The sequence below is a fragment of the Sminthopsis crassicaudata genome, chromosome 2, assembly GCF_048593235.1.
Source record: "Sminthopsis crassicaudata isolate SCR6 chromosome 2, ASM4859323v1, whole genome shotgun sequence".
Lineage (NCBI taxonomy): Eukaryota > Metazoa > Chordata > Mammalia > Dasyuromorphia > Dasyuridae > Sminthopsis > Sminthopsis crassicaudata.
In genome coordinates, this window is record NC_133618.1 from 520,327,250 (window position 1) to 520,351,906 (window position 24,657).

Here is a 24,657-nt window from a genome sequence, read left to right on the forward strand (position 1 = left end):
TTAAAAGCCATTCACCTCAGGAATCTTTTCTTTAAAAGTTCTTATAAGTTGGTCATGTTCAATGACTTATTTAGTGAACTAACAAGAGAAAACTAGAACTATTAAGTTCTTCTAACTTAACATACAATGCCACTTGGGAACAGAAGGTACTATTCTCTACCCCTCCCAAATTTCTATTTTTGGAGAACAAAATGTAAAACACTCTTAGTTCCTATCAAATCTACTTTTCTTAAAAGTCATTCAATCTTATGCCTTAAAAGGAGAATTTCTGTATTAATTTATAAATGTAACCAAACATTCCAAATAAAAGTAAAAAAAATGTATAAAACAAGATTTTACATTTAAATAGTATCCAATGTCTACATAAAGCATGCTAAAGATGATAGGACCTAATCTCCCTCTTTAATTCCAACCACAACATACAGTTTCTTACCTAGGAAGTAGTAATCTTCTCTGTGGGAAACTATTGTATATCAAGTGAATCAAATAAATATTGCTTTGAATTTAAATGGCCTCTAGAGAAAACAACAAATAATTTTTCCCTTTTATAATTACTAAATTCATCCTGCATTCATTCTGTAAACATTTTCTTAAGTTTTTCACCAAGAAAAAGGCCTTTTTTCTCCTTAATTAATTCCATTAGTGAAACACACATCTAAACCTTTTCAACAGCCTATATAGATTACTGTTTTTATCACAGAATGTAAAGCAGCAAACATCCAAACTTCTTTGTTATATTTTCCACTTCAGTTAACAAAACAGATGGCTTTAGTGACTGTGAGTTTCAGTTTCCATGAAAGCACTCTCATTCATATTATCAACCACACACAACACTTTTTATTCCAAGAGAAAGCAGTGAATAGAGAGTAGAAAACATTTATATGCCTTCTAGAACAACTAATAAATGCATGCACATAATTCTGGTATTTTAAAAATGTATATTATTAAATAATGATTTCCAGAGCACATACTAAACAGGAAGTTACTATCTTGAAAACAAAGTAAGCACACTTCAAAAGACCTGTTAGCAAGGACCTGGCAGAGGGCCAGATTCACAACAATAATTTGTATAGCTCTAATCTTTGCTTTATGAATCACACCATGTACAGAATGTTTAAAAATATTTCCAATCTCTAGTGGTTAAACCAGCATTCACTGTATTTTCCTAAGAGGAAACTTCTCCTTTGGAACATAATGTAAATCACCACTATTCTTAAAAGAAGGAAGAAAGGAAGGAAGGCAGGAAAGCAGGAAGGAAGGAAAGAAGGCAGGCAGGAAGGAAGGAGGAATGGAGGGAGGAAGGAAGGGAGGGAGGAAGGAAGGGAGGGAAGGAGGGAGAAAGGGAGGGAAGAAGGGAAGGAAAGAGAGAGGGAGAAGGAAGGAGGGAGGGAAGGAATCAGGAAGGGAAGGAGGGAGAGAGGGAGGGAGAAAAGGAGGGGAAAAGGGAGGGAAGGAGGGAGGGAAGGAAGGAAGGAGAGAGGGAGGAAAACAGGGAGGGAGGGAAGAAAGGGAGAGAAGGAAGGAAGGGAGAGAAGGGAGGGAGGGAGAGAGAGAGGAAGGATTAAAATTATAGAGATTTAAAGTAGAGAGGGGGTTTATATATCTAGCCCAAACTCCTAGTTTTACACATGAGGAAATGGAGGTTTAAAAAGCAAAATTACTTATTCAAGCTCACAAAGGAAAAAATAGCTTATATATCTGATAATCTGAAGATGGTACAGAATGGAATGTTAAAGCTAGTGGGGGCCTTGGTAACTATCTAGTCCAATTCCCTCATTTTGCAGATAGCATTTTGGAAACCTTACATCTTTAAACAAATATGAATTCTTATTATTATTCTTATAACTGAGGAAAATGAGGCCCAGAAAAATGAAATAATTTACCTATACTACATAGTTAGTGGCAAAGCTAGAAACAGAACTTTGGTCCTATTTTGGTCTTCCAGTCCATTGATCTTTTACTATTACACCACAATTAATCATTGAAGGATACTTATTCTGCCAATTTGTGTACAACCACAGTTCAATTTGATTTTTCTCCACAATATTTAGGTTCCAATTGTGCTGGAACAAGTCTGGATTGTGGTGGGAACTCACAAAGAACAACCCAAACAATTTATAAGGAACTCCAAAACAGGAGTCTTGGAAAAATATCTAGTGTGGCCATTACCTACAACCATTTGCACTTTGATTTTCTTGAGGGTTAACAAATAAAAGCCTTCGAAGACATTCAAGTAATATAAAATGTAAACAAATGATAGATTTTTAAACTCCCTCTAGTGGGCACCAAATATTAAAGCTGTCCCATAATTACATCAAAAGATGCTGTAAAAGGTTAGATGGAATATGTAATGAAAATCATACCTCTACAGGACAAGCACTCCATGCTCATTGGAGTTTCTCAATTCTACTATAGAACCCCTGAAGAAATAATGGGAGTATGCATGACCCAAGTCAATGTTGATGAGTGTAAGGAGTATGAGGGCATGGTAAGCCTGCTGTAGTTCACTGCAGTTGTCTTTCTTCCTGCTAAAGATCATAGTCTAAGTTAAAAGTTTTTCATCTCTTAAAAAAACATCCCCAAGAATATCCATTCTCTTAGGACTACAAAATCACCAAGCATTTCTAACCAAAACTACAAAATCTCCAAAAGGGAAAGCACATTGACTATCTAGAACTAGACCATAATCCCAGAGGTATTTCTGGTGACATCATAGACAATATGTGAAAACTCAGGTTAATTGTGAGATCATCTAAATGGCAAACTACATTAAGGTGTGACTAAGGGGAAAAGACAACATTTTTTAAAAATCAGCTGTTACAAGTCTACTTTTAGGAACTGTTTTGTTTGTAAACTCAGGTGCCCTTTGTTTCTTTAAAGAGATTAGCTTACCAACTGTTTTAAAATTTATTAAAATAAATCTCTTGTGATATTTCTATTTCCATAGTAACTATGATTATCATATATGTAAAATGTGACTTGTAGGTGAACTATACGGTATAAAAGCATATTTTCAAACCCTGAACACCTTTGAGTTAACTAAAGGAAGTTTCGAAATCTTAGAAGATATTTAAAAATAAGAAAAGGCACCATCTAAATCATAGCTGAAAGAGAGCTTAGAGGCCAGCTAAGAATGAGAAACCCAAGCTCAGAGTGTTAAAATGATTTGTTCAAAGTCTCATAGGTAGCATGTAGGGGACTGGAATTCAAATCCAAGCTCTTAAACTCCAAACCTAACACCCTTCCCAGTTATCAGTATTGATTAAATGACCTCTGAAAGCTCTTTTAAACTCCTTTATATCTAACAATGTTCCATTTTGTTTCATTTGTAAAGGCTTTCTAAAGGAGATATAATTTCCTTTCCAGTCCTTTATTCCTAACCATAGAAAAGGAACAGAAAAAATAAAATAAAAACAAAAACAAGTTTGATAAAGTTGTTGATCATAGGTCAGTGACTTGTTGAGTTAGAAGGCACAACAGGACATTTAATCCTATCATGTGGCCAAGGATTTTGCCTGGTATCACAAGTATTAAGTAGCAGAAGTGGCACAGTAAGAATGTACCAGGTCCTGACACTAAAACTCACACCCTTTTCATCATACCTGCTACAGGTCAGCAGGAACCTAAAAAAAATTCCAAGATTCTCTGATTTGTAGGTAACAAAATGCAATGTAGTAAAACATTTCTACAGACAGAATCCTAAAGATCAAAGATCAAAGTGAAAACAATCTTGTTACATAAAAGTCATGTGTCACTAGAAGAAAGGTAGTCCATAAAGTCAGCTGAATGACTTTTACAACCAGCCTCCTGCATAACTTCTCTGCAGATAAATTCTTCTCCCCATCCTGCTAAAGCTTCTCTTCTTGTATATCCCACTTTCTAGGAGAGCTCTTTTCTTTCTGGTATTTCTTTTGTGCCTCACTATATTATTTCTAGCAAAGGGAAATATTATATCAAGGGAAGGAGAAATGCTAAGAATATTCTTACTTTTCAAGAATCAAAGCTCTATTCCTATGGCTTTAACCACCTCTTACATGATAACAAAACATAGACACTAGTTATATCCTAAAGTTTCCATAATAATACTTAACAGGAGGCCTCTCTCTGATTGGCAATCATCTCAATAACTACTTTTTCTACTGAATGACACTATTCTAGTCAGACTCTGTCCTCACTCTTCCTCTCCTTTCTTACATTGAATTATTGATTATTGACTCAAGATAACTAAGCCTCAGGAGTCATCACTAGCTAATTAACCACAATTTTTAGAAAGAACGGCAACAATGGCAATATAGCTAATATCTCTACTTTCTCTTCTGTCACTGGAGAGCATTGAGAACATCTAGAGATCACTCTTCTGACTATATGGCAGAGAAAGACTTCTATAGCAAAGTGTATATCCAGATTCAGTTTTAGAACCCTATTCTGGGTTCATTTAAGTCTAAACATGCTCTGCATGAAACAGCAATCATCTGAGTACAAAAATAATTACTTCTAATCCTTATAGCAAAATCAAAAATGACTATAATAAAATCACCTTTTTAGTTTACCACAAGTAAAAAAACAAATGAACAAATAACACAAAACTAAAAGAGACAACTGACATGAATCGGTATCTTAAACCAAATCTTAATGAGATGAAATTTAAGTGAGACACACAGTCCTATTCAGATTCAAAAGTTATGTTCAAGGGCAGCATAGGGAAGATATGGCCAGACATCAATTATGGTGAAAAAGATTTAGGATTATTTTAGTAATCTGCTAAGCTTATCAAAGCTAAGAAGATACAGTAGTCAAAAGAGTTCATTCAATCCTTAAACCATATTAAAGAAACATAGTATCCATAATAAGAAAATTAGTTTTCTATTGTACTTTGACGCTGGTCAGATAATCTATCTAAAGAAATGAGTTCTTCTGAACTCCATATCTTTAGAAGAAATATATTCAGTGCATCTTGAACTAGATGGTGAAGTGATTTGATAACTGGAGCAAGTATACAAAGAAGTTCTAATGGAACTGCTATTTTCATGTACATCTTCATGTATCTCCCACAAAGGAGAGATGATAGTAGTTTTACTAGTACTCCCTGAAGGAAGAATTATCATTCTATAAAGCTGCTACAGGGACCAATGCTGATTAGATATAAGGTTACTCAGAACTCTGAGATAATGTATGTCTAGGAATTTTTTTCACAAAGAAATCATTAGGAAAAAATAAGTATTAGATTCAGGGTCTCTTTTGGGTTGATTTCTTACCTCTTTCTCTCTGGCATAATCCTCTTGATCATATTCTTCCTCATCATTTTGAGTCTGAAGAGCCATACTGCCAAAGTCTAGTGACATGGTTCTTCTGAAAAAGAAGGTTTTTTTCAATCCCAAATTCAACAAACATTTAGTAAGACACAGTCCCACTCTCATGGTCCATATAATCTAATAAAATATAGAATTCAAATAATTATAATACAAAAAAGTGCACAAGTTCATCATTGGAGATTTCTTAAGCATGGTGACAACTGAGTACAGTTTTAAAGGATAAACAAGAATTCAACAGTGGCAAGAAAAAATTTTTTCCAAGAAAAGGGAAGAGCCTAAGTAAAGACATGGGGATGGGAAAGCATCATGTTGTGGAGATAGGAAATATTCCCCCATAACCTGGCCACAGAAAACATGCAGGGGAAGTTGTAGTAAAAAGTGTTGAATAGGGAGAAGCGAACATTATTGGAGGAATAAAAAGGTTCATTAATGGAGGAAAAGAGTAAGACTAAATCTTATTATACATAAAGACTGAGAATTAAAAGAACTTGAGGTGAGAAGAGCTGTTAGGAGGTCTCAGGTATAGTGTTAAAAAGGTGGTAATGAAGGCCTATACTAGGATATTGACAAGAAAAATGAAAGAAATAATGCAGTGGCAGAACTAATAAAACACAGCATTAACTGGATTTGAGGGGCAAGAAAGATGGAAGCATCAAAGTTAATACCAAGATTTTGACTATGGGAGAATAAATGAATAACAGGTCATATTCAAAAATGATATTAAAAGAAAAAAAAAAAGATTTTTAGAGAATAATTTACTTTCAGTATGAATATTATATTTTTAGTTTTTTTAAATTTTATTTTAAAATAATTTATTGCCTAAAAAAAAACCCTATAAAAACAAAAAATCAAAACCAAAAATAGTGGCAGACAAACACACAAAGTTTTTCAAAAACCAACCCAATTTAAACAAAAATCTTTATTAGGAGCTTTAAACATTTCATATTAAGATAAGTACTTTATAATTTGATATTTTAAAAATTAGCCCCAAATACATATATTATTGAAGTTACTTTTATAGTTTTTTGATTTATATAATCATGGGTTATTTTGCGGAACTGTTTTCCCCCTCTTTTTTTCATAATAAGGGATAGCTCCTTGAGAGGGGGAAGAGAAAGGAAATAGTAAGAAATGTATGTGAGATATTTTTAAAAAGCTATCAATAAAAATTAATTTTTAAAAAACCACTCTAAATTGTATATAAGTTATTTTTACCAGGAAATCCATTTAAATTCTGGCAAATTTCATATGTTAAAGTCCTTTTTACAAGTAGCAAATGTGCTATTACAAAATTTAATAGTCAGGTCTTGACCCTCAAAGAAAACAAGACCCATCCCTTACAAATTCTAGCAGCTATGGAGAGATCAATTCCAAAAGTAACAATAACTCCAAGGAATTAATTAAGCTGTGACAGAAGAAAAAAGGCAGAGGATAGATTTTTAACTATAATCACAAAGTTGCTGATATGAATTAAAACTACAAGTTTCTTAATTTTGCAAACACACTTCAAAGACTTTAAAATCCTGCATAATCTTGAGAAAGGGAAAGGCATGACTGCTAGGCCCACTATGGGATTCAGTTCATCTGATTTTTTTTAAATTGAATTAATAAATTTTTTATCCTGAGTTTCCAATTTGTTTCTTCTTCTTATTTTGAACTACCTAAAATCCAAAGAACACATAAAACTCAAAGGATGTTGCACTGTAAAAGAGCTGATTTCTGGTGACTACCTTTAAGAAGGAATTTTCAGTAGGGAAACCAAGTATTTAAAACACATCCCTCTTTTTAAAAATGACTAGAAATCAATGTTTTACCTTAGCTTTCCTAATGCTAGCCAGAGACAATACACAATGCTTGATCAAGTAGTTCTTTGTTTGGTAGTATCAAATCATAAAAGATAATACTCTTAGTGGGTTTTTGTATCACATAAATCAGTATCAATAAAATAGAAGTAGACATCTCAATTCCAAAATATATATATTAAAACCTAATGTATGTCCAAAAAACCTCATACAACCAACCTAGCAAATTCCCCATTATAAAATATTGTTATATAGAAACTTATTTTCCCTCATTAAGAAAACAACTCCTTAAAAATCATTAATTTTAAAGAGGTCTGCAAGCAATTGAATGAAATGGAAAAAAAAAAAAAAAAAAAACCGGCTGGCAATCAGGATCCTAACCTTTTTCCTACAATCAAATAGCTGCATAATATTAGACAAGTCAACTTCAGTCCACTGGATCTATCTTGTCATCTGTAAAATAAAACAGCTGAACTTGTTCTCTAAAGTTCTAAAACTCTTTTGTTTTCAATAACATATTAAAAGTATATATATTTCTAATTAGTCATTAAATAAACAATAGGATTACAAAGGAAATCACATATTGAAAGTTATCAAAATATTTAAAGCTCACAGACACACAGTTAAGAACCCTTACGCTAAAAGGAAATTAAATAATCTTCTCCCTTATATCCCCTTCAGTTTTAAGTTTTCAAGACTGGATCTCAGTGTAGACAGCTACAGACAAAGAATGGTGTTCTCTTTTCCATACATCATTCTAGTGACAAGAGATGTAGTAGGAAGGACAAAGGCAGGCAGGACTGACTGACAAGAATGGTTTACATGTCAATGAAAATCTTTGCATGCACATAAGCTTTTTGAGTCAACCTTCAAGCCTCATTTATGAAACATGCTAAAAGACTAAGTAATTTAAACAGAAAACAAGAAAGACAGATGTCCAAGAAAATGACCAAAATATTTTGGTCAAATTTAATGTTAATATACCAGTTAAGAGCTAGGTTTTCTCAGAGGTGACCATAGTAGGATGAACAAGTAAAATCAAAATCAGTGTAAATCACCAGTACAAATTTAAAACAAATTTTTCTTAAGGGAAAGCAATAGTACTCTTTAAACGCAGAAGATAAATGAGCAACAAAGATTGCAAATTCTACTTTGGAATATACTTTTATTTCAGATAAACAGTCAGTGGGACAGTTTTCAACATGGGTCTAAAGGAAATTACCTTAGAGGATATCACATCTAAGTCTTTTATTTTACAGAAGAGGAAAATGTGGCCCAAAACTTAAATGACTAGCTCAAAGTCTAACAAGCAGAAAGCTGTTTCTGGTTATAAATGTGAGCTACCATTTATCATATGTATAAAGAGTTATGCTATATCACTAGATATAGTCACCTTTGAAAGATATGCGTCTAGTCCTTAGACTTGGTTAATCTTGGTTAAGTCATAAGTTCTCTAATTTTTCCTCCCTAATTTTATTTCATTTTTTCATCAATAAAACAGGATGCTCTGCCTAATCAGAATTGTTACAGGGATCAAATGAGAAAAAAAGGGAAAATGCTTTTATTTTCCGCAACACTATGCACACGTAAGGTAATAAAGGAATAAGACAAGCATAACTTGGGCTGCATATTGGGAGGTGGGAGGCATTATAAAATTATGTATGTCTGGTCCAATCTCAGTTCCCAGTACTATCCCTGGTACTTCTTGCTTGGTTCTTAACAGGGACGTCCAAATTCTGATCTTCACGCTCCTTTGGCTCAATATTTGGTACAGCTCTAAGCAGAGTACACCCAGAAAGGCGCACAGGCATCTTATGTTAATTCCCTTCTCTCTGAGTGCCAAGTTCAAGAACTACTACACATACCTAGTACCAAAACAAGCAAACAAACAAAAAAACACGTAACAATGTCAAAAACTGCTAAGAAACCTATAAAATCTATTCATTCTTTTAAATGAAGACTAAATCTTATAGAAAAAAAAGAACCAAAGTGGTTTTCTATCAGCAGTTATAGATAAGAGTTACCATAACTGAAGACGAATGTAATTATTATTATGATTGTATATGTGGAGCAGGAAGGAAGCACTGAGCTCATCTAGTCTAGACCACACATTTATAAAGGAGAAAACTAAAGCTCAGAGAAGGAAAGTGACTCTTCCAGGGTCACCTAGGTAGAACTCTAAGAATTAGGATTAGAACTCAGATCTTCTGACTCCAAATTCAGTGGATTAACCAAGTACTTTTATCAAGTTCAAGATAATGAATTTAGTTTTTAAAATGTTCAAAAGTAGAAAGCCTTTAAGTTTTGTTTTTTTTTTAAGTATCAAGAAATAATGTACAGAAAACATGTTAAGGCAACTGAACAAAATAAAAAACTCAGCATTTGAAAAAGTGAAATTAAATTATCCACCAGAAAAAATTCTTCAAGGCCATCAAGTTGGAGACAACTTTGAAGATCAAAGCCTATCTTAAAGAGACAAAGAAGCAAGATGGAGTGCTACATTGACAGCTGGGCCAGAGTCAGGTAGAGGTAGGTTTACTCCAACCTCAACCATCAACTGACTGAATGACCCTAGGCAAGTCACTTACCCTGTCTGCCTCAGTTTCCTCATCTGTAAAATGAGTTGGAGATACAAACAGGGGGCCGGTTCACTGTCCCTCAGATGTGGGAGGGCCCGACTATAGTAAAAGTAAGCCTCACACTGTTTCCGCCCCTCAGCCCATTTGCCATAATGCTGCTGACCGCATCCAGCCCCGGGCTGTAGTTTGAGAACCCCGGCACACAGTTCAGGGATAAGGTGATTTCACTGATATTAGGAACTTTCTGAGAAGGAAGCACGCTAATGCACTCTTAAGAGAGTTAGCTGGGACCTAGAACTTAGTTAAGTGACTTGCCCAGGGTCACAATGCTAGTCTTGTTCAGAGGTGGGAACTGAACCCAGATTTCCTTTGAGTAGAGGGCCAGAGAGAAGAAACAGGGAGGGAGAGAAAGGGTCGGAAGAGACAGAGAAACAAGTTCAGAGAGAGACCGAGAAAGTCAGGAGCAGAGAGAGCCGGACAGAGGCTGGGGGGGGGGGGGGAGAGGGGGACGGGACAGAGAGGCCTGATAGATGGAGGGAAAGGGAGACTCAGACAGGCGCAGTCCGAGACAGAGAGCGAAACTGACCGGGGCGGGCCCTCACTATGTGCCAGGTGGTTTAGACACTGCATCTCCGGAGGGCCAGCAGTGAGCGGAGGCAGGCTGGGACACAGGGTCCAAGGGTCAGGGACGTGGCCTGGGAGGGCTTCCCTTGGCAGGCCTCCTCTAGCCGTACGCCCTACCTAGCTCCAAGAAAGAGGGCATCGCTACGTCTGCTCTAAAGCGGGGCCGCCAGGGAAGCAGGCCAGGGTCCGGGGGTTAAAGGCAGGGCAAGGCGGGCGCGTTAGCGTCGTCTTCAGACTAGGAGAACAGAACTCTGTCCTTGACAATTCCAGAATCAGGGCACTGGGCGACGCCGCGTTCTAGGAGCTACGGACCGGGCCGCGGGCTCGGGGCGGGCCCGGGCTGAGGAGAAAGGGGCCGGTCGGCTTTGGACTGATTGGATTATAAAGGGCCGGAGCTCCGTAGCCCGAGGGTCTCCTGGCGCGCGTCCTCAACCCTCTTCCTCACCCGCTGCTGCCGCCCCAAGAAGCAAAAAGCGACTCTCACCCGGGTCCGGGGTCTCCGCTACCGCCGTAGCTGCGGGAGGGACGGGAACGCTCGACTGGGGAACACTTTCTAGGGGTGCCCCTCCACACAACACAAACTCTCCCCCTTCATACAACACAAACCTCCCCGCCGCTTCCTTGTTACAACCGACTCTGAAGTGAAGTAGAAGCTTGAGGAGCAGCGAATTCCTGCAATCGACAAACAGAAAGCCCGAAGATGGGCGGGGCTAACTTGGCTTGGGGGCGGGACTTGGAGGCCCAGCGGCTACTTTTTCCAAGCTAGGTTGCAGAACCACTCACAGTTACGAATGTGAGGCTGTTTGAAAGCGAGCGCCAGAACTGGCGGGAAATTCAAGTCACTCGCGCATTGGTGGAAGTGTAAGCCAATAGGAGCCTGCTTATAGGAGGGGCGGGCTGATAGGTTACCTAGATACCCAAAGTCTAAGCGTAGTTTTAAATTGTAGGATTTCATCCTTTTGCAAATGGGATTGAGAGATTTCAGGAAATTTGCCCTGTGTTTTTTCAAGACAGAATGTAGAATCTTTAAGGGCAACATCTCTGATACCTAACAACACATAATATGTGTGCTAATAAATGCTTATTGATTGATTCTTTGATTCATTGATACACAGCGAGAATGGATCTGCCATAACAGCCCTGTAACTAGCACTACATCTTAACCTACTGGGTCCAGCCTGTCTTTCCATGCCTTTGTGCCTTTCCAGGGCCTAGCACAGGCATTGGCTTGCACGTGGTAAGTAGACTTTGACAGGCAAATATGGGAAAAAAAAAAAAAAAAAAAACCCTGGGAACAGCAGTCCTCCTCAGGCCACAGCTCTGCTCTAGTCGGACTCAGCAATCACCCAGGGGAGGAATTCAGGTGGGGAAGGGGTCCTATCATCCCTGACACCATCCCGGGAGCTGGCGAGCCAGCCCGAAGCGCCGAAATGTCTTGAGGGAGAGAAGACAGGGACGTGCTAGGTGTGTCAAACCACGCGCGCCACCTCCACTACCACCTCCGCTCTTGCAGCGCACAGCCCTGAGCTCAGCATCCTCAGAACGTGACCCCGTTGCCAGCCCAACCACCAAGTCAACATTAAGGGGAGCAACTGGTGTGGAGAGGGGGCCCTCTGCACTCACCATTACTATTATCAATTGCTGACCAAATCGTCACTATTGGGCACAGAAGTCCCAAAGGCCCAAGATCTGGAGAAGCACCAACGGCTTAATTAATGGAAAGGACGCAAAAAATGTGTCACATTTCTCACATTTGTCACATTTGGGCATGTCCCTGCCCAAAAAGGACACACACAAAAAAACCATATTTTGTGCTAAGTAACTCTAGACCTTTCCATCTGCCCCACTACTAAAATTTCGTATGTGTGTTGTCTCCCTTTATTATAATATGACGTCTTTGGAAGGGGGGATTGTTTTAATTCTCTATTTCTATCCTGAACATTAAGCTTTGTACACAGTAAGTGCTAAGTAACTTTTTCACTCACATAGCACACTTTGACTTTAATTGAATTATACACCAAATTGTATATACCTGGAATATATTTCCTTTTTATCTCTGCCTCTTACAGTTCTTTGCTTCTGTGGATTCAACTCATATGCCACCAACCAGAAGCCTTTCCTGAAACTTTTAGTTATTAATGTTCCTTATATTTAATACAAGAAATTATATATAAGAATATATTATAGATATATTTATGCAATATATAACATGTATAAATTATATTTGTTATGTTACATATAACATTTATGATATTAACATAATATGTATTATATATTACATATAAGAAAATAATGCATGTAAAATTGTATCCCTGGTTAGAAAATAAGGCAAAGATTATTTTTTAAATTTGAACTTCTAAGTGCATGGTATGTGATTAATAAATGTTTAATGGATTGAATTGACCAGTAGGGAACTGTAGAATAACTTAGTACAGTCTTAAGTTATTAAAGCTTTAAATTACACTAAGACTTTTGAGACATCCTGTAAGAGAAGATAATGTTTGAGAGGTAGGTTGCAGCCAGAATGGGAAGAACCTCAAAAGCTGAAGAAATGAGAAGGGTTTCCTTTGAGTTTTGCCAATTATATATAGAAGTATGTCTATAAGCACAGAGGTAGAAAATAAGCAAATACTATCCAAAGGAAGATAAGCAGTTAGCATATTAATTTGTTTAGAGAAGATTGTCTTTTAGGAAAATTAAGAGACTTAAATCTAAGGGAGAGAGAAGAAAACTGATGAACATATGGAATACAAGGACAAATAAATTAGCATTGATTTGTTAGGTTATTGTTTTCTACCTGCACTAAACTTGCTAAGATTACCAAACAGGACACACCCCCTTTCCTTCTATAACTGACTATCCACCTGTCCTGCCATATGTTCACCACACTATCCTTTTACACACACTATGCAAACATATATCCACATACGTGAGTTTATGTTTATATATCCATATATATTTATGTGTATATGTTTTCTATACATATATGTATCTCTATATACATACATATATATGTACATCCTATGCATATTCTGAAGAAAGAAAAGGAGGGGTGACTCCCAGCCACTAGGTGGAATATAAGCCAGTATAACATATAGTTAAAATTTAACTTGAAAACAAAACTTTAAAACATTTCATGTGATATTGTATTTAATTTATACTTTAACATATTTAACATGTATCGGTCAACCTACCATGGGGGGAGGGGAGGAAGGAAGGGAAAAATTAGAACAAAATGTTTGGCAATTGTCAATGTTGTAAAATTACCCATGCATATATCTGGTAAATAAAAACTATTAAAAAAAAACAACCACCACCACCACAAAAAAAAAAAATTCCATTGTATTTCAATGGAAATGTACACCAAACAACTGAAGAGATACTCAAATTTGGATAGTCTGCCCATTGGAAGAATATATCCCTGAGAAGTGTTAGACTAGTAGAATGTTAGAGTTTAAAGGAAACTTCAATATCATTCTATTCTAGTTCCTTTCATTCTAGACTAGGAACTGAAGCCTTAGGAAGTGCCATGACTTGTCCAAGGTTCTGATCAGTTGCCAAACCTGGTTAATTCTACCCTCAGATTTGTTTCCTTGATTGAGACTGCAACTTAGTCTCAAAACTTTATCATTTCTGGTCTAATGGTTTGTAACAACTTCCTACCTGTTCTCCCAGCTTTCATTCTCCCCCTTCCCCCCACCCCATTTATTCTTTCACACAATTGCCAAAATCGTTTTCCTACAGATCTTACTGTAGCATGTCCCTGCCCAATAGTCTTCGGTAGCATCTTATTTCGTTTAATCTGATGAAGCCTAATAAATTTCAGAGTTGGACATTTTAACAGAAATCAGAAAAAGATAACAATCTCCCTGTACTTTTCCCCAATCAGAGCACATTTGGAATATTTGGTTAATTTTAGTTACCATCATTTAAGAAAAATGTTGGGGGAAAAAAAGATGTTGAAAATCTGAAGATATCCAGAAGATAGCAGTTGGGCTGGTAAAGGGCATTGAGTCAATGTCATATAAGAATTAGTTAAAAAAAAAAAAAAAAAAAAAAAACGGGATATTTAGTCTAGAAAAAAAGAAGCTTGGTAGGGATATAATAGCTATGCTTTCAAATATTTAAAAGACTGTCAAGAGGATTAAACTTGTTCTCTTTGGCACCTGAAGGAAGAATTGGGAGTAATAAGTAGAAACTGTAAAGAAACAAATTTAGATTTGTAATCAGGAAAAAAGTACTCAATAACTCAAGCTTTTTAAAAGTGGAATGGGCTGCCTTAGGAAGGAGTGGGTACCTTCTTATTGAGGTTATTCATGCATGATTTTGTACCCATTTATTAAGTCTGTTACAGTAGGGATTCTTAAAATAGTACGATTCTGTAATTTAATCAAAAATTATTTAGAATTTTATACTTCACCTTCTTTAAATGATTAAAATATAGTACATCATATTAACCTACATTAATATGTCAGTAACAATTTACAAAATGTGGCAGACCCAAATGATGCTATGATCAGTATGTAAAATAACACTTTTATTGATTTCATGTTAATGCGGTCATAAAAAAGAGGAGCAGAAACAGAGGTAGGGCCTCTACAGATGATAAACAGAGAACCAAAATGGTTAAACTACTTGCTCAGGCCATACAGATCATCAGAAGTTTTGTATTTCTATATTTATAGTTTCTACTTCTTTGAAAATTGTTTATGTCCTCTGATTATTTGTTTAATGGGAGAATTGATATTAAATATTTTGGATCTCTGTTAAACATTTACCTGCATACCCCCTGCCAAATCCCTCAGAAGCCTCTAGTGTACCTGGCTCTGGCATCTAATTAGGGAACCAACTCATAGAAATACTAGCATGACTTCATTCTGACTTAGAATTGAATATGGGACATCACATTCATTAAGCTACATTCTTCTCTTTCATGTTGTTGAGGTGTATATATATAGAAATGTCATTTTCTGAAATGTCATTCCAGCATAGCCTTCAGTTGTCTTGCCTCTATTCTTGCTCACCCTCATTATAAAGTTATTAATATGCTTTCCTTTGTCTCTTGGCAGAAGCCATTCACAAAGTCATGAAGGTATTCTTACTCTAGGTTCTACTGCCTGCATTCATGACTGATCTCCTCCTCCAAAGCTAGTTTAAGAGAAGTTTTCTTATTTTTCTTATTTACTGGTGGCCTTGGGGAGCATTCCTCAAAACTATACCTATTGTTAACTCTTCCAAAAGACTTGTCTGAGGTAGTTATTAGCAGAACAAAAGCTTGAACTTATATTTTCAGATTCTAATTGCAGGGATACTGCCTCCTGTATCCCCTAGCCTATCAAGAGTGGAAACAACAGGGCAACAGATATTGCAGAGGGCCAAGGTGGTTTCTAGGAAAACTAGAGTAGGATACCTGAACCTGAAAGCACTGGAGAAACCTGAAAACTATTTCTGGCATTCTCAAGATGCTGTTGGCTGCTACTGTGACCCTCAAAGGGTAGATGGTAAAGGAAGATAAAAAATTGAGTGTGTGTGAAAGTGGCAGGAGAGACAGAGTAAGAGGTGGAAGAATCCTAGATAGAAGGGCTAAGAGAAGGAGATATTTTCCTAAAGGAATGGAATAAGGAACACAGATTTGAGGGAGAGGTGAAAATAGTGATATTTAGGTAGAAGAGGAAAAGGTCAGAGAACTAATATTTATTCAGGATAGAAGCTTCTACATTAAAGCTTAAGACCTATGTGTGAAGACAATGTGTGAGGATGTTTGGGGCAGCAGCAAATACTGATTCATAAGAGATTTTTGGCATGTTTTAGAAAAAGTTATGTGTGAAAGTAAGACTAGAGTACTACTTAGAATACTGATTTGGAATCTGAATACGGGACAACAAATTCATTAAACTACATTCTTGTAGCTTAGACAGGCTTAGAGTCAAGAAGACATTTTTCTGAGTTCAAATTTGGTCTCAGACACTTTCTAGCTGGGTGATACTGGGCAAGGCACTTAATCCTGCTTACCTCAATTTCTTCATGTATAAAATGAGCTGGAGAAGGTAATGGCAAACCTTCAGCCACGTGTTAATTCACTTTTTGTTTGATGAACAATTGGAGTATCAACAATTAAAATGATGGTTGTAGGCAGTCTAAGAAGCATGTCATCCTCTCTCCTACTCCCAACCCACTTTTGCCATCTCTTCCATAGAGGCCAAATGGGACCCACAAAGAATTATGGGCCAATTGAAATTCCTATACATTTGAGGGATCCCTTTAGTCACAAAATTTTCTTATTTGGTGACCAACTTTCTGATGCTGTCTCTTACCTACTTAGCTAGAATAGTTGTTACAGAATAGGCATTGTCTGGTTTTCTGTGTCTTGTCACAGCTTGTACTCTATTGCTTGAGTCTTCAATAATAGCTAACATTTACACAGTACTATGTTTCAGAAATTGTGCTAAGTGCTTTACAATTATTATTTCACTTGATTTAAAGAACCCAGAGTCATTCACATGGTACAATAAGGCATTAAAGTAACAGAAGGACTTTTATAGAAGTTGATTCTCTAAAAAAGGAGCTCTTCTTATTTTGTGTCATGGACTCAAAACTGAGAAGTTGGGTAAAGACTTTGGCCTCTTCTCAGAATAATGTAGGATATTTCAAAAATTTTCATAATTGAAGGAAATGCTAATGGTAGAGGTTAGTGAAAATAAAAAGATTTTTTTCTGTCCAGGTTCAGAGATCCCCCTGAAATTTATCGATAGACTCAATGAGAATCTTCTCTTAATCATCCCTTTTCCAGCACTTTATCCATTATCAACCCCTTGAAGCAGAAATGCCAGATCTATAGTGTGTATTGTCACAAAGAAATACTAATATTTATTTGTTTCTTTTTTTAAAAAAAGTCATTTACATGTGTTCATAAGCCAGTTCAAGGCAAAGAAGAGAAGGGAATATAGATTAAAATGTACAGCATGCAATCAACTCTTTTTAAAGTGAATTTCTTTTCAAATGTATTACTTGTTCATTCAGCTAGTCTACCAGTCACATTATAATCAACTTACAGTTTATCTACATCTCTTTGTATTGGGAGTTGCTCTCTACTGTCCAGCTACTAATGCCCCATTCCCCTTAACCAGCAAATCTGAGGCAGTCTTTTTTAAAGTAGCTGGATTATTAATAGTTTTCCATTATCCATACCCATACTCCCCTTTATTGGCACAGATAATCAAGAATTGATCATATGCAAAATTGTGTTTAAAATATTACCTACTTGTAAAAAGAAAACAAGCATACCCAAAGATTCATTGGCAGTTGTAATAAAATTATATGCAGGACATTAAAAAATGTAGAAACTAACATGCATCATCTCTGATTATTTCTATGCAAAAAAAAATGATTCCTCATTTACTTTTTTAAAAATTTAATCTTAGTATTTTGTTTAAATCTTAGTAAATAAATATTTCACAATTGCAAAGCTGCATCTACACAGCCCAAATGCAGTGAGGTTAAGGCAACTATCCAGGTAACTCAGAGTAAAACAATTTGTTATAGAATTTAAATTGTGAAAACTAGAGTAGAGAACTGAGACAATTATCTGGCAATTCAGTAAAAATAATCTGTTCTTGCCATGATTATCTTCATTCTTCAGGCAAAAAGTGATTTTGGTTTAAATTATCTCAAAGACTGTCTCAATTCTCTTTCACACTTTATGGGGACAAACACAGTGGATTTAAGAGGGAAAGAGTACTTACAGCCTAAATTATCTGGTCTGTTGTCAACACTGATCTAATTAATTTTTTTATAATGTTATGCAAAAAATCATGGACTTTTAGAACTGGAAAGGATTTTAGAACTCCTCTAGTCTAATCCCCACCCCCTCATTTTAAAAACTGACAAACTCAGATCCAGAGAGAATCTGAGATTTGCCTATGTGCACAGTGTTATTCAGTGGCAAAACTGGGACTACTGTTCAAATCTGTCTCTCAGGTCAATGAGGTTTCCACTATAGCCTATGAGAAGGGTCAATCTTTTCCAAGTGTTTGGTTTTAAGCCTTTTCCACCTTCTGTGATATTTTTCTACTCAGAAATGGAAAAGGTGGATAATGTGATTCACTACAAAGAGTCAGTGGGACATAGTGGAAAGAGGGCCAACCTTGGACTTAGGAAGACCTTGATTTTAGCCATACCCTGGCACATATTAACTGTGTGACCATGAGCAAATCACTTAATTGCTCAGTGTGCCAGACAACTCTCAAAAACTGTAAGCGACAGATGAGTTATTTGTCTACATTGGTTGGAAGAGTTTCCATATTTTAAGAGTTCCATATGCCAATAAAATAACAGGTCCAGATCAAAAAACCCCAATAATAACAATGCAAGGCTCACTGAGAGCCAATCATTGGGCTCCCCATCCCATGCTCTGTCTTACACTTCAAATAAATGTCCTGAAACAAAGCTGGAAGCAAAAGTTTTCCCCAAAAGAGTAGAAACAGATGTTGAGATGCTGGCTTCCACATACATGCAGATTGATTTGTACCTTACAAAAAACATTTGTTTGCCATCTTGTGAAGTTTTTGAATTGTAAAGGTCCGGTCGTCTTTAAGTTATCCTTGGGGACTGCCGTCTCAACTCAATTCTCCCAGCCAGACTCTCTCCTTCCAGACTACCCTCCCAACTCTGTCCCAGACTCGACTAACTCCTTGCCCTCCTGCCCTCCTCTTTTATCCTAGCAGAGATTGTAGTGAGATCTCAACGGGGCTTGGGAGAAAATACTTCAACCAATGAACTTGCTCCTTTTAAAGGTTGTGTAAACTCCTTTTCAGAAGTTCAAAGGTGTAAACTCCCCCTAAAGGTTGGAACTAAAGGTGTGAATTCTGAGCTAGAGATTGCCCAGACAATCTGAGTTCTCACCTTGTAATCCTAACACCATTTTGTAAACCCAAACTAGGTATGAAGAGAGAGGCCACCTCCTCCCCCAAATATTCCTGATTTTATAGAATTATCTAAGCAAAATTTTAAGAAATATGCTTAAATCTAACAAGCTCTACAGATTGAATCTATCCAACTTTGCACTATTTGTTTCTACAATATGACTACACAGCAAAGACCTGGAAATATTGATTCTACAGGGCATAGTGTTGCCTTAACCAACAGCAAGTGGGAAAGACTGACCCCCCCCCCTTCACTCACTTTTGTGGACACAGCCTGTATTAACTATCTAATTAATTTTAAATGTTGCTTTTTAAAGTGCTGCTAAAAGCAAAAAAAGAAATTAAAGTCAGTAACTATTAAGCAAATAGCATTTTTTTTCTTAGCAAGACAAAATGTTTCATTTTGGCAAATGGTTTTACATGACTAGAATGCAAAAACACTTAAAACCTCTCCAACAAAATGAAAATATCCCAATTATCTCGAGTCAAAAGGCACATACAACTGTCTCAACAGTTCATTCAAGTTATCTTTTACATGTGGTGGTTTAACTGTGCTTTCCGCTTGTTATCCATGCTGTGTGATCTTAAAAGTGACATCTGTGCATGCTTTCATTTTCTTTCCCAAATGGGCAGATTGTTTTCTCTCCTTCTGATTTTATTTTATTTTTTCATTTTCCAAAGATTAAGTTTTTAGGCTTCAAAGAAGGATACCTCTTCCATACTGCCTTTTGGAAGGTGTGGTTGACAGGGCTCTCTTCTACTTAGCAATAATGTTTGAGATTATGTAGTCCATCTTTCTATCATAGGTTGGAATTTCTCTGCATAGAGTTCCAATGTTGTCATTTGTAGGGCTGGAAATGGCCTTTTTGATTCTCTTTTCTTACTGGCTGTCTAAGGCTTACTTCACTTCCAGAAGAGATTATCGGCAGACTATTCTCCATGTGATAGCGAATGAGATGACCCACGTTATCAAATACATGATCTTTGGTCCTCACCTTGTAAAGAAAGTACAAATGATTCTAGGTTAGTTTGTAATAACTCTCTTGAAAAGAAAAAAAAGTAATAATTATATCAAAATGAATGATTAAAACCTTTCCCTAAAATATGTTTTGTTGTCCTGAGGGACAAAATCAACCAGCAATTTACAAACTTCATGTTAGAGGTAGGTCTTGGGTAATTTGGACTTGAAGATCTTTCAATTAGAAGAATGGCCAGAACTAGAGATCTAGATCTGGTCATTATGTGCATAAGGATAGTGTGATTAAAGAAAGCCCTTGGGATGAATGAGATCACTGAGGATGCAAATATATAGGGAGGAGGAAAGAAAGAATATAAGAGAGGAGAATGGGATGGGGGTAGAGAAGAAAGACACAGAAGAAAGAAAAGAGAAGAGGAAAGGAGAGGAGAGGAGAAGAAAAAGGAAAGGAGAGGAGAGGAAAGGAGAGGAAAGGAGAGGAGAAATAAGAGGAGAAAGAAAGAGAGAAGAAAGAGGAGAGGAGAAGAGAGGAGAAGAAAGAGGAGAGGAGAAGGAGAGGAGAGGAGAGGAAAGGTGAGGAGAGGAGAAGGAGAAGGACAAAAGAAAGGAAAAGAAGAGAGCAGAGGAGAAGAGAGGAGAGGAGAGAAGAAGAAAGAAGAGAGGAGAAAAAAGAGGAGAGGAGAGGATCTGGAGCTCTGGAGATTTGGAGTTCCCAGATCCAACCTGATGGGTTCATGAGCCTTTTTTGGAACTTGGATTTTATTTTATCAACTGTGAAGAAACTGAATGGTACAGATTGCAACCACTACCTTTTGTGCTAGGCCTTTAAAAGCAGACTTCTTACACTAGTCTCCAATTCATATTCAGTTGTTTATTTCTTCAGAGTGAGAAACTGGTCTTCATTTATTACTGATTCATGGTACATAACCTTTGTTGCTACTCAATAGTCCTTCAACTTTACTTTTATGGACTGTGTCTCTTTACCCAAAAGAAACTGTTCTAAATCTTTCCTTACCTTTTAACTTCAGTCCTACCTCTTTCCCCCATACTTAGATCCCCAGAGTCATCTAACATGAAACTCCTTCAATTTCTCTTCACCATTTCTCATAACTTCTCAGTATCATCACTCCATTGTTCACTAATTTCTTTCTCTATACCTCTGATTCCCTTCCCTCTTCCTCTAAGACTTTGTTCTAAATATCACTTCTTCTCTCAAGCATCTTCAATTTCTCCTTCTCCATCTGCCTACAAATAATTCTTAAGTTTCTCCCATCTTAAAAAAAGCTTCACTGACTAGCTATCATCCTACTCTCTCTTTGCTTTATTGCTAAACATTATCTGTACCAATGCCACCAATTTCCCCACTACTCACTATCTCTTTGTTCCCTTATGATCAAGTTTCTCAAAGAGCATTAATTAATTCCTAATCACTAAATTTGATGGCCTTTTTCCAATCCTCATCCTCCTGTACTTCAGGAGAGGCAATTGGGTATAGAAGACACCATAGTTCAGAGGACCTGGTGTGAAATCCTGTCACAGTGATTTCTTGTGTGCCTTCAAGCAAGTTACTCCTCCCCTCCCCTCTCCTCTCCTCTTCTCTCTCCTCTCTTCTCCTCCTCTCTTTAGTTCTCTTCTCTTCTCTCTTCTTCTCTCTCCTTTATTTCCTTCTTCTCTATCCCTGTCCTATCCTCCTCTCTCATCTCTTCTCCTCCCTTCTCCTCTTCCCTCCCTTCTTCTTCTCAACCCTCCACTTCTTTTCTCTATTATATACTTGCTTCCTCAGTGATCCCATTCATTCCAAGGACTTCAATCGCAGTACTCTTATGCACATAATGACCAGTTCTAGATCTGTAGTCTTGACTAATCTGAGTGAAAGCTCTTTAGGTCCAATTACCCATAAATATCTTTATCAGGAAAGCAACCAATATTTATCAAGTCCAACATATCCAAATTGAACCTGTTATCATTTCCTATAAACTGTTCTTCCTTCTGACTGCTATTTTTGTCTCTAGCACTGCCATTCACAAGTCTGATATGTTCATAACTTTAGAATTATCTTAGTCTCTTCCTACTTCCTTCTTTCTCAATCAATTACTAAGGAATCTATCTGTGCAATTTCTCTCACATTCATTGCTTCTTCTTTATTTCTACAACCACTGCCCTAAAACAGAGCCTGATTTCCATACACTTGAAATACTGAAATACCCCCCCTTATAAATATTTCCTTCTATGCTATCTAACCACTCTAATTCATGCTTCATATCACTACTGGAATGGTCTTTAAAAAAAAAAACACCACACAGTTATGATCATGTTTCTCCTTTGTTCAAAAATCTTCAGTAAGTCCCTATGTTCCATTGAGTTAAACTGAACTCATATGCTGGGCATTAAAGACTCTATAATCTGCCATCACCCTACATATCTAGCATTATTTTATAATATGTTTCTCAGTGAAATCTATGCTCCAGACATATATGACTACCTCTGTCCCTCAAGTGTCCTCTACTTTCTCATCTCATACCTCTGTGACTTGGCATAAGTCACACTCCCCACATTCATTGGTTAAATTCTTCCCCATCTTTCAAAACTAAAGCAAATGACATGTGTGCCATTAGACTATCTTTGATTCCCCTTGTTGTTAATGAATCCTCACATTTTTTTGATGGGGATGAAATTGGGGAGAAAAAATAGTAAAGATAATTTTTCCATTCACATATATCAATATAATCTTACATAAAATAGATATTTTTAAAACTTATCTACTAACTTGTTTTTTTTTTTAATTTTTTTTTTTTTTTTTTTGGAGGCTGGGGTTAAGTGACTTGCCCAGGGTCACACAGCTAGGAAGTGCTAAGTGTCTGAGACCACATTTGAACTCGGGTCCTCCTGAATTCAGGGCTGGTGCTCTATCCACTGCACCACCTAGCTGCCCCCTTTATCTACTAACTTGAAAGATTTTTGAGGACAGGGTCTATTCCTTGTCTGCTTTAAATATAGTAAGTGCTTTATAAATGCTTGTTGTTGGATATTTGGTTTTTTTTCTTGTTTTTTAGGCAGCCAGAAAGAGGAAGAAAGTTTTCTTTCCCTCCACTATTCAGGGGAATAAATTGTTTCAGATCCCACCCCAAGTTCTAAGAATTGAAAGACCTATTGAACTTTTTCAAAAACTGAATAAAAAGTTAATATGCATACTGAGCCTTCCTGAATTCCCAACATTCAAGACAGTCTTTACCAGTACCATTTTGAAGATGATGTCTGTAAAGAAAAATTGCTTATACCTTGCCTTCAGGGTCCACCAGTAGAAGGTGTTTTGCCTGACCTCCTTGTAAACCGCTCAACACATATTGACCAGGTGATGTTGCACTTTCTCGAACCAAAAAATCCCCATCCTTAATTAAGAGGCTTTCTGCTGCTTTGCGGCTTAGTTTTCCATGGTAGCAATCTTCATTCTTCAATTGTCTTTTGATTTGGGGTAAAGCATAAAGACCAGATGTCCTGCTTGTGGCACTTGGTTGAACCGTTTCTGGTATTTCTGAAAATTAAAAGAAAAACTGAGCAAAATACTCAAGCTATTTTCCCCCATTCAACAAGCATTTTAATTAGTGCTTACTACATACACATTGAGAGGCAGTATAGAGCCATCCAGGAAAACAGAGGCCAAAATCCTGCCTCTGACACATACTATATGACTCTGGGCAAAGACCTTACCTCCCAGTGTTCATAGATAGTAGTACTGAACTACCGAAGTAGAGTCCTCTAAAGAGCACAGAAGGACACAGAAAGCTACATATTAGTATCTCCAGTTTATTGCATTTTAGTTATTTTTGCTTTTATAACTTATTTTTTATTCTAGTTATTAAATTTTCCCCATATGTTATGGGCCAGAACTCTGTACTTGAAACAAGGATTCTTACCAGGAGCTAATTCAGTGGAATTGATGAGATAATGGTTATCTAGTTGAGCATGGTGCTTAATAGTTCTCTAAGTTCAGTATGATTGATTTAATCTTACAACAAATAATGGTTTCCTCATGATATAATGATTGGTTTATACTCAGTGTGGAGCATATAAGCTGGGACAAACTCAGCCAGCCAGATTCATTCTATTTCCCGTCTTCATGGTGGCCGGAGGCTGGAGCACAAGCTCTCAGACTGAGACAGACTTCAAGACAGAGACCATCGTGGTGATGCTCCTGACTCCCCCACAGAAAGCAAGACACATTCTGGAAGACCTCAAGAAAGCTGGCCGAGTCCCAGGCAAGGAGACAAGACTTTGAAGGATAATAAAGAATTTGGACTTTATTCCTGGCTATTCTTGTGGTGATTATGTTGCTGAAACGAAGGCTGTTCCAAGACCTCCAGAAAACCAACCAGAACATTACACCCAAATACATTTTAATCTGGTCTAAAGGACCCATCATAGCTGTGTGATTGACACCTCTGC

At 36.9% G+C, this 24,657-nt stretch overlaps 2 protein-coding genes across 12 annotated transcripts in view; both read right to left on the reverse strand.

Annotated features, from left to right (window-relative positions):
- The window catches only part of CEP152 (centrosomal protein 152), a 96,790-nt gene extending 85,827 nt beyond the window's left edge, over positions 1-10,963 (reverse strand). For 2 of the 6 annotated variants that reach the window (XM_074294446.1, XM_074294438.1), the window contains exons 1-2: positions 10,802-10,960; positions 5,256-5,349 (exon numbers count right to left, since the gene is read on the reverse strand). In XM_074294446.1, coding sequence (XP_074150547.1) covers positions 5,256-5,342 — 87 coding nt within the window. In that variant the 5' untranslated portion in view covers positions 5,343-5,349; positions 10,802-10,960. Of the gene's footprint in view, positions 1-2,363; positions 2,649-5,255; positions 5,350-10,801 lie in introns of those variants that run through there. The other 4 variants (XM_074294439.1, XM_074294447.1, XM_074294440.1 and 1 more) reach the window with 4 other exon arrangements.
- An 8,928-nt stretch (positions 10,964-19,891) lies between these two features.
- Positions 19,892-24,657, reverse strand: part of SHC4 (SHC adaptor protein 4) — a 167,821-nt gene continuing 163,055 nt past the window's right edge. For all 6 annotated transcript variants that reach the window (XM_074294454.1, XM_074294453.1, XM_074294449.1 and 3 more), the window contains 2 exons: positions 23,493-23,746; positions 19,892-20,233 (listed from right to left, as the gene is read on the reverse strand). In XM_074294454.1, coding sequence (XP_074150555.1) covers positions 20,078-20,233; positions 23,493-23,746 — 410 coding nt within the window. In that variant the 3' untranslated portion in view covers positions 19,892-20,077. The remainder of the gene's footprint in view (positions 20,234-23,492; positions 23,747-24,657) is intronic.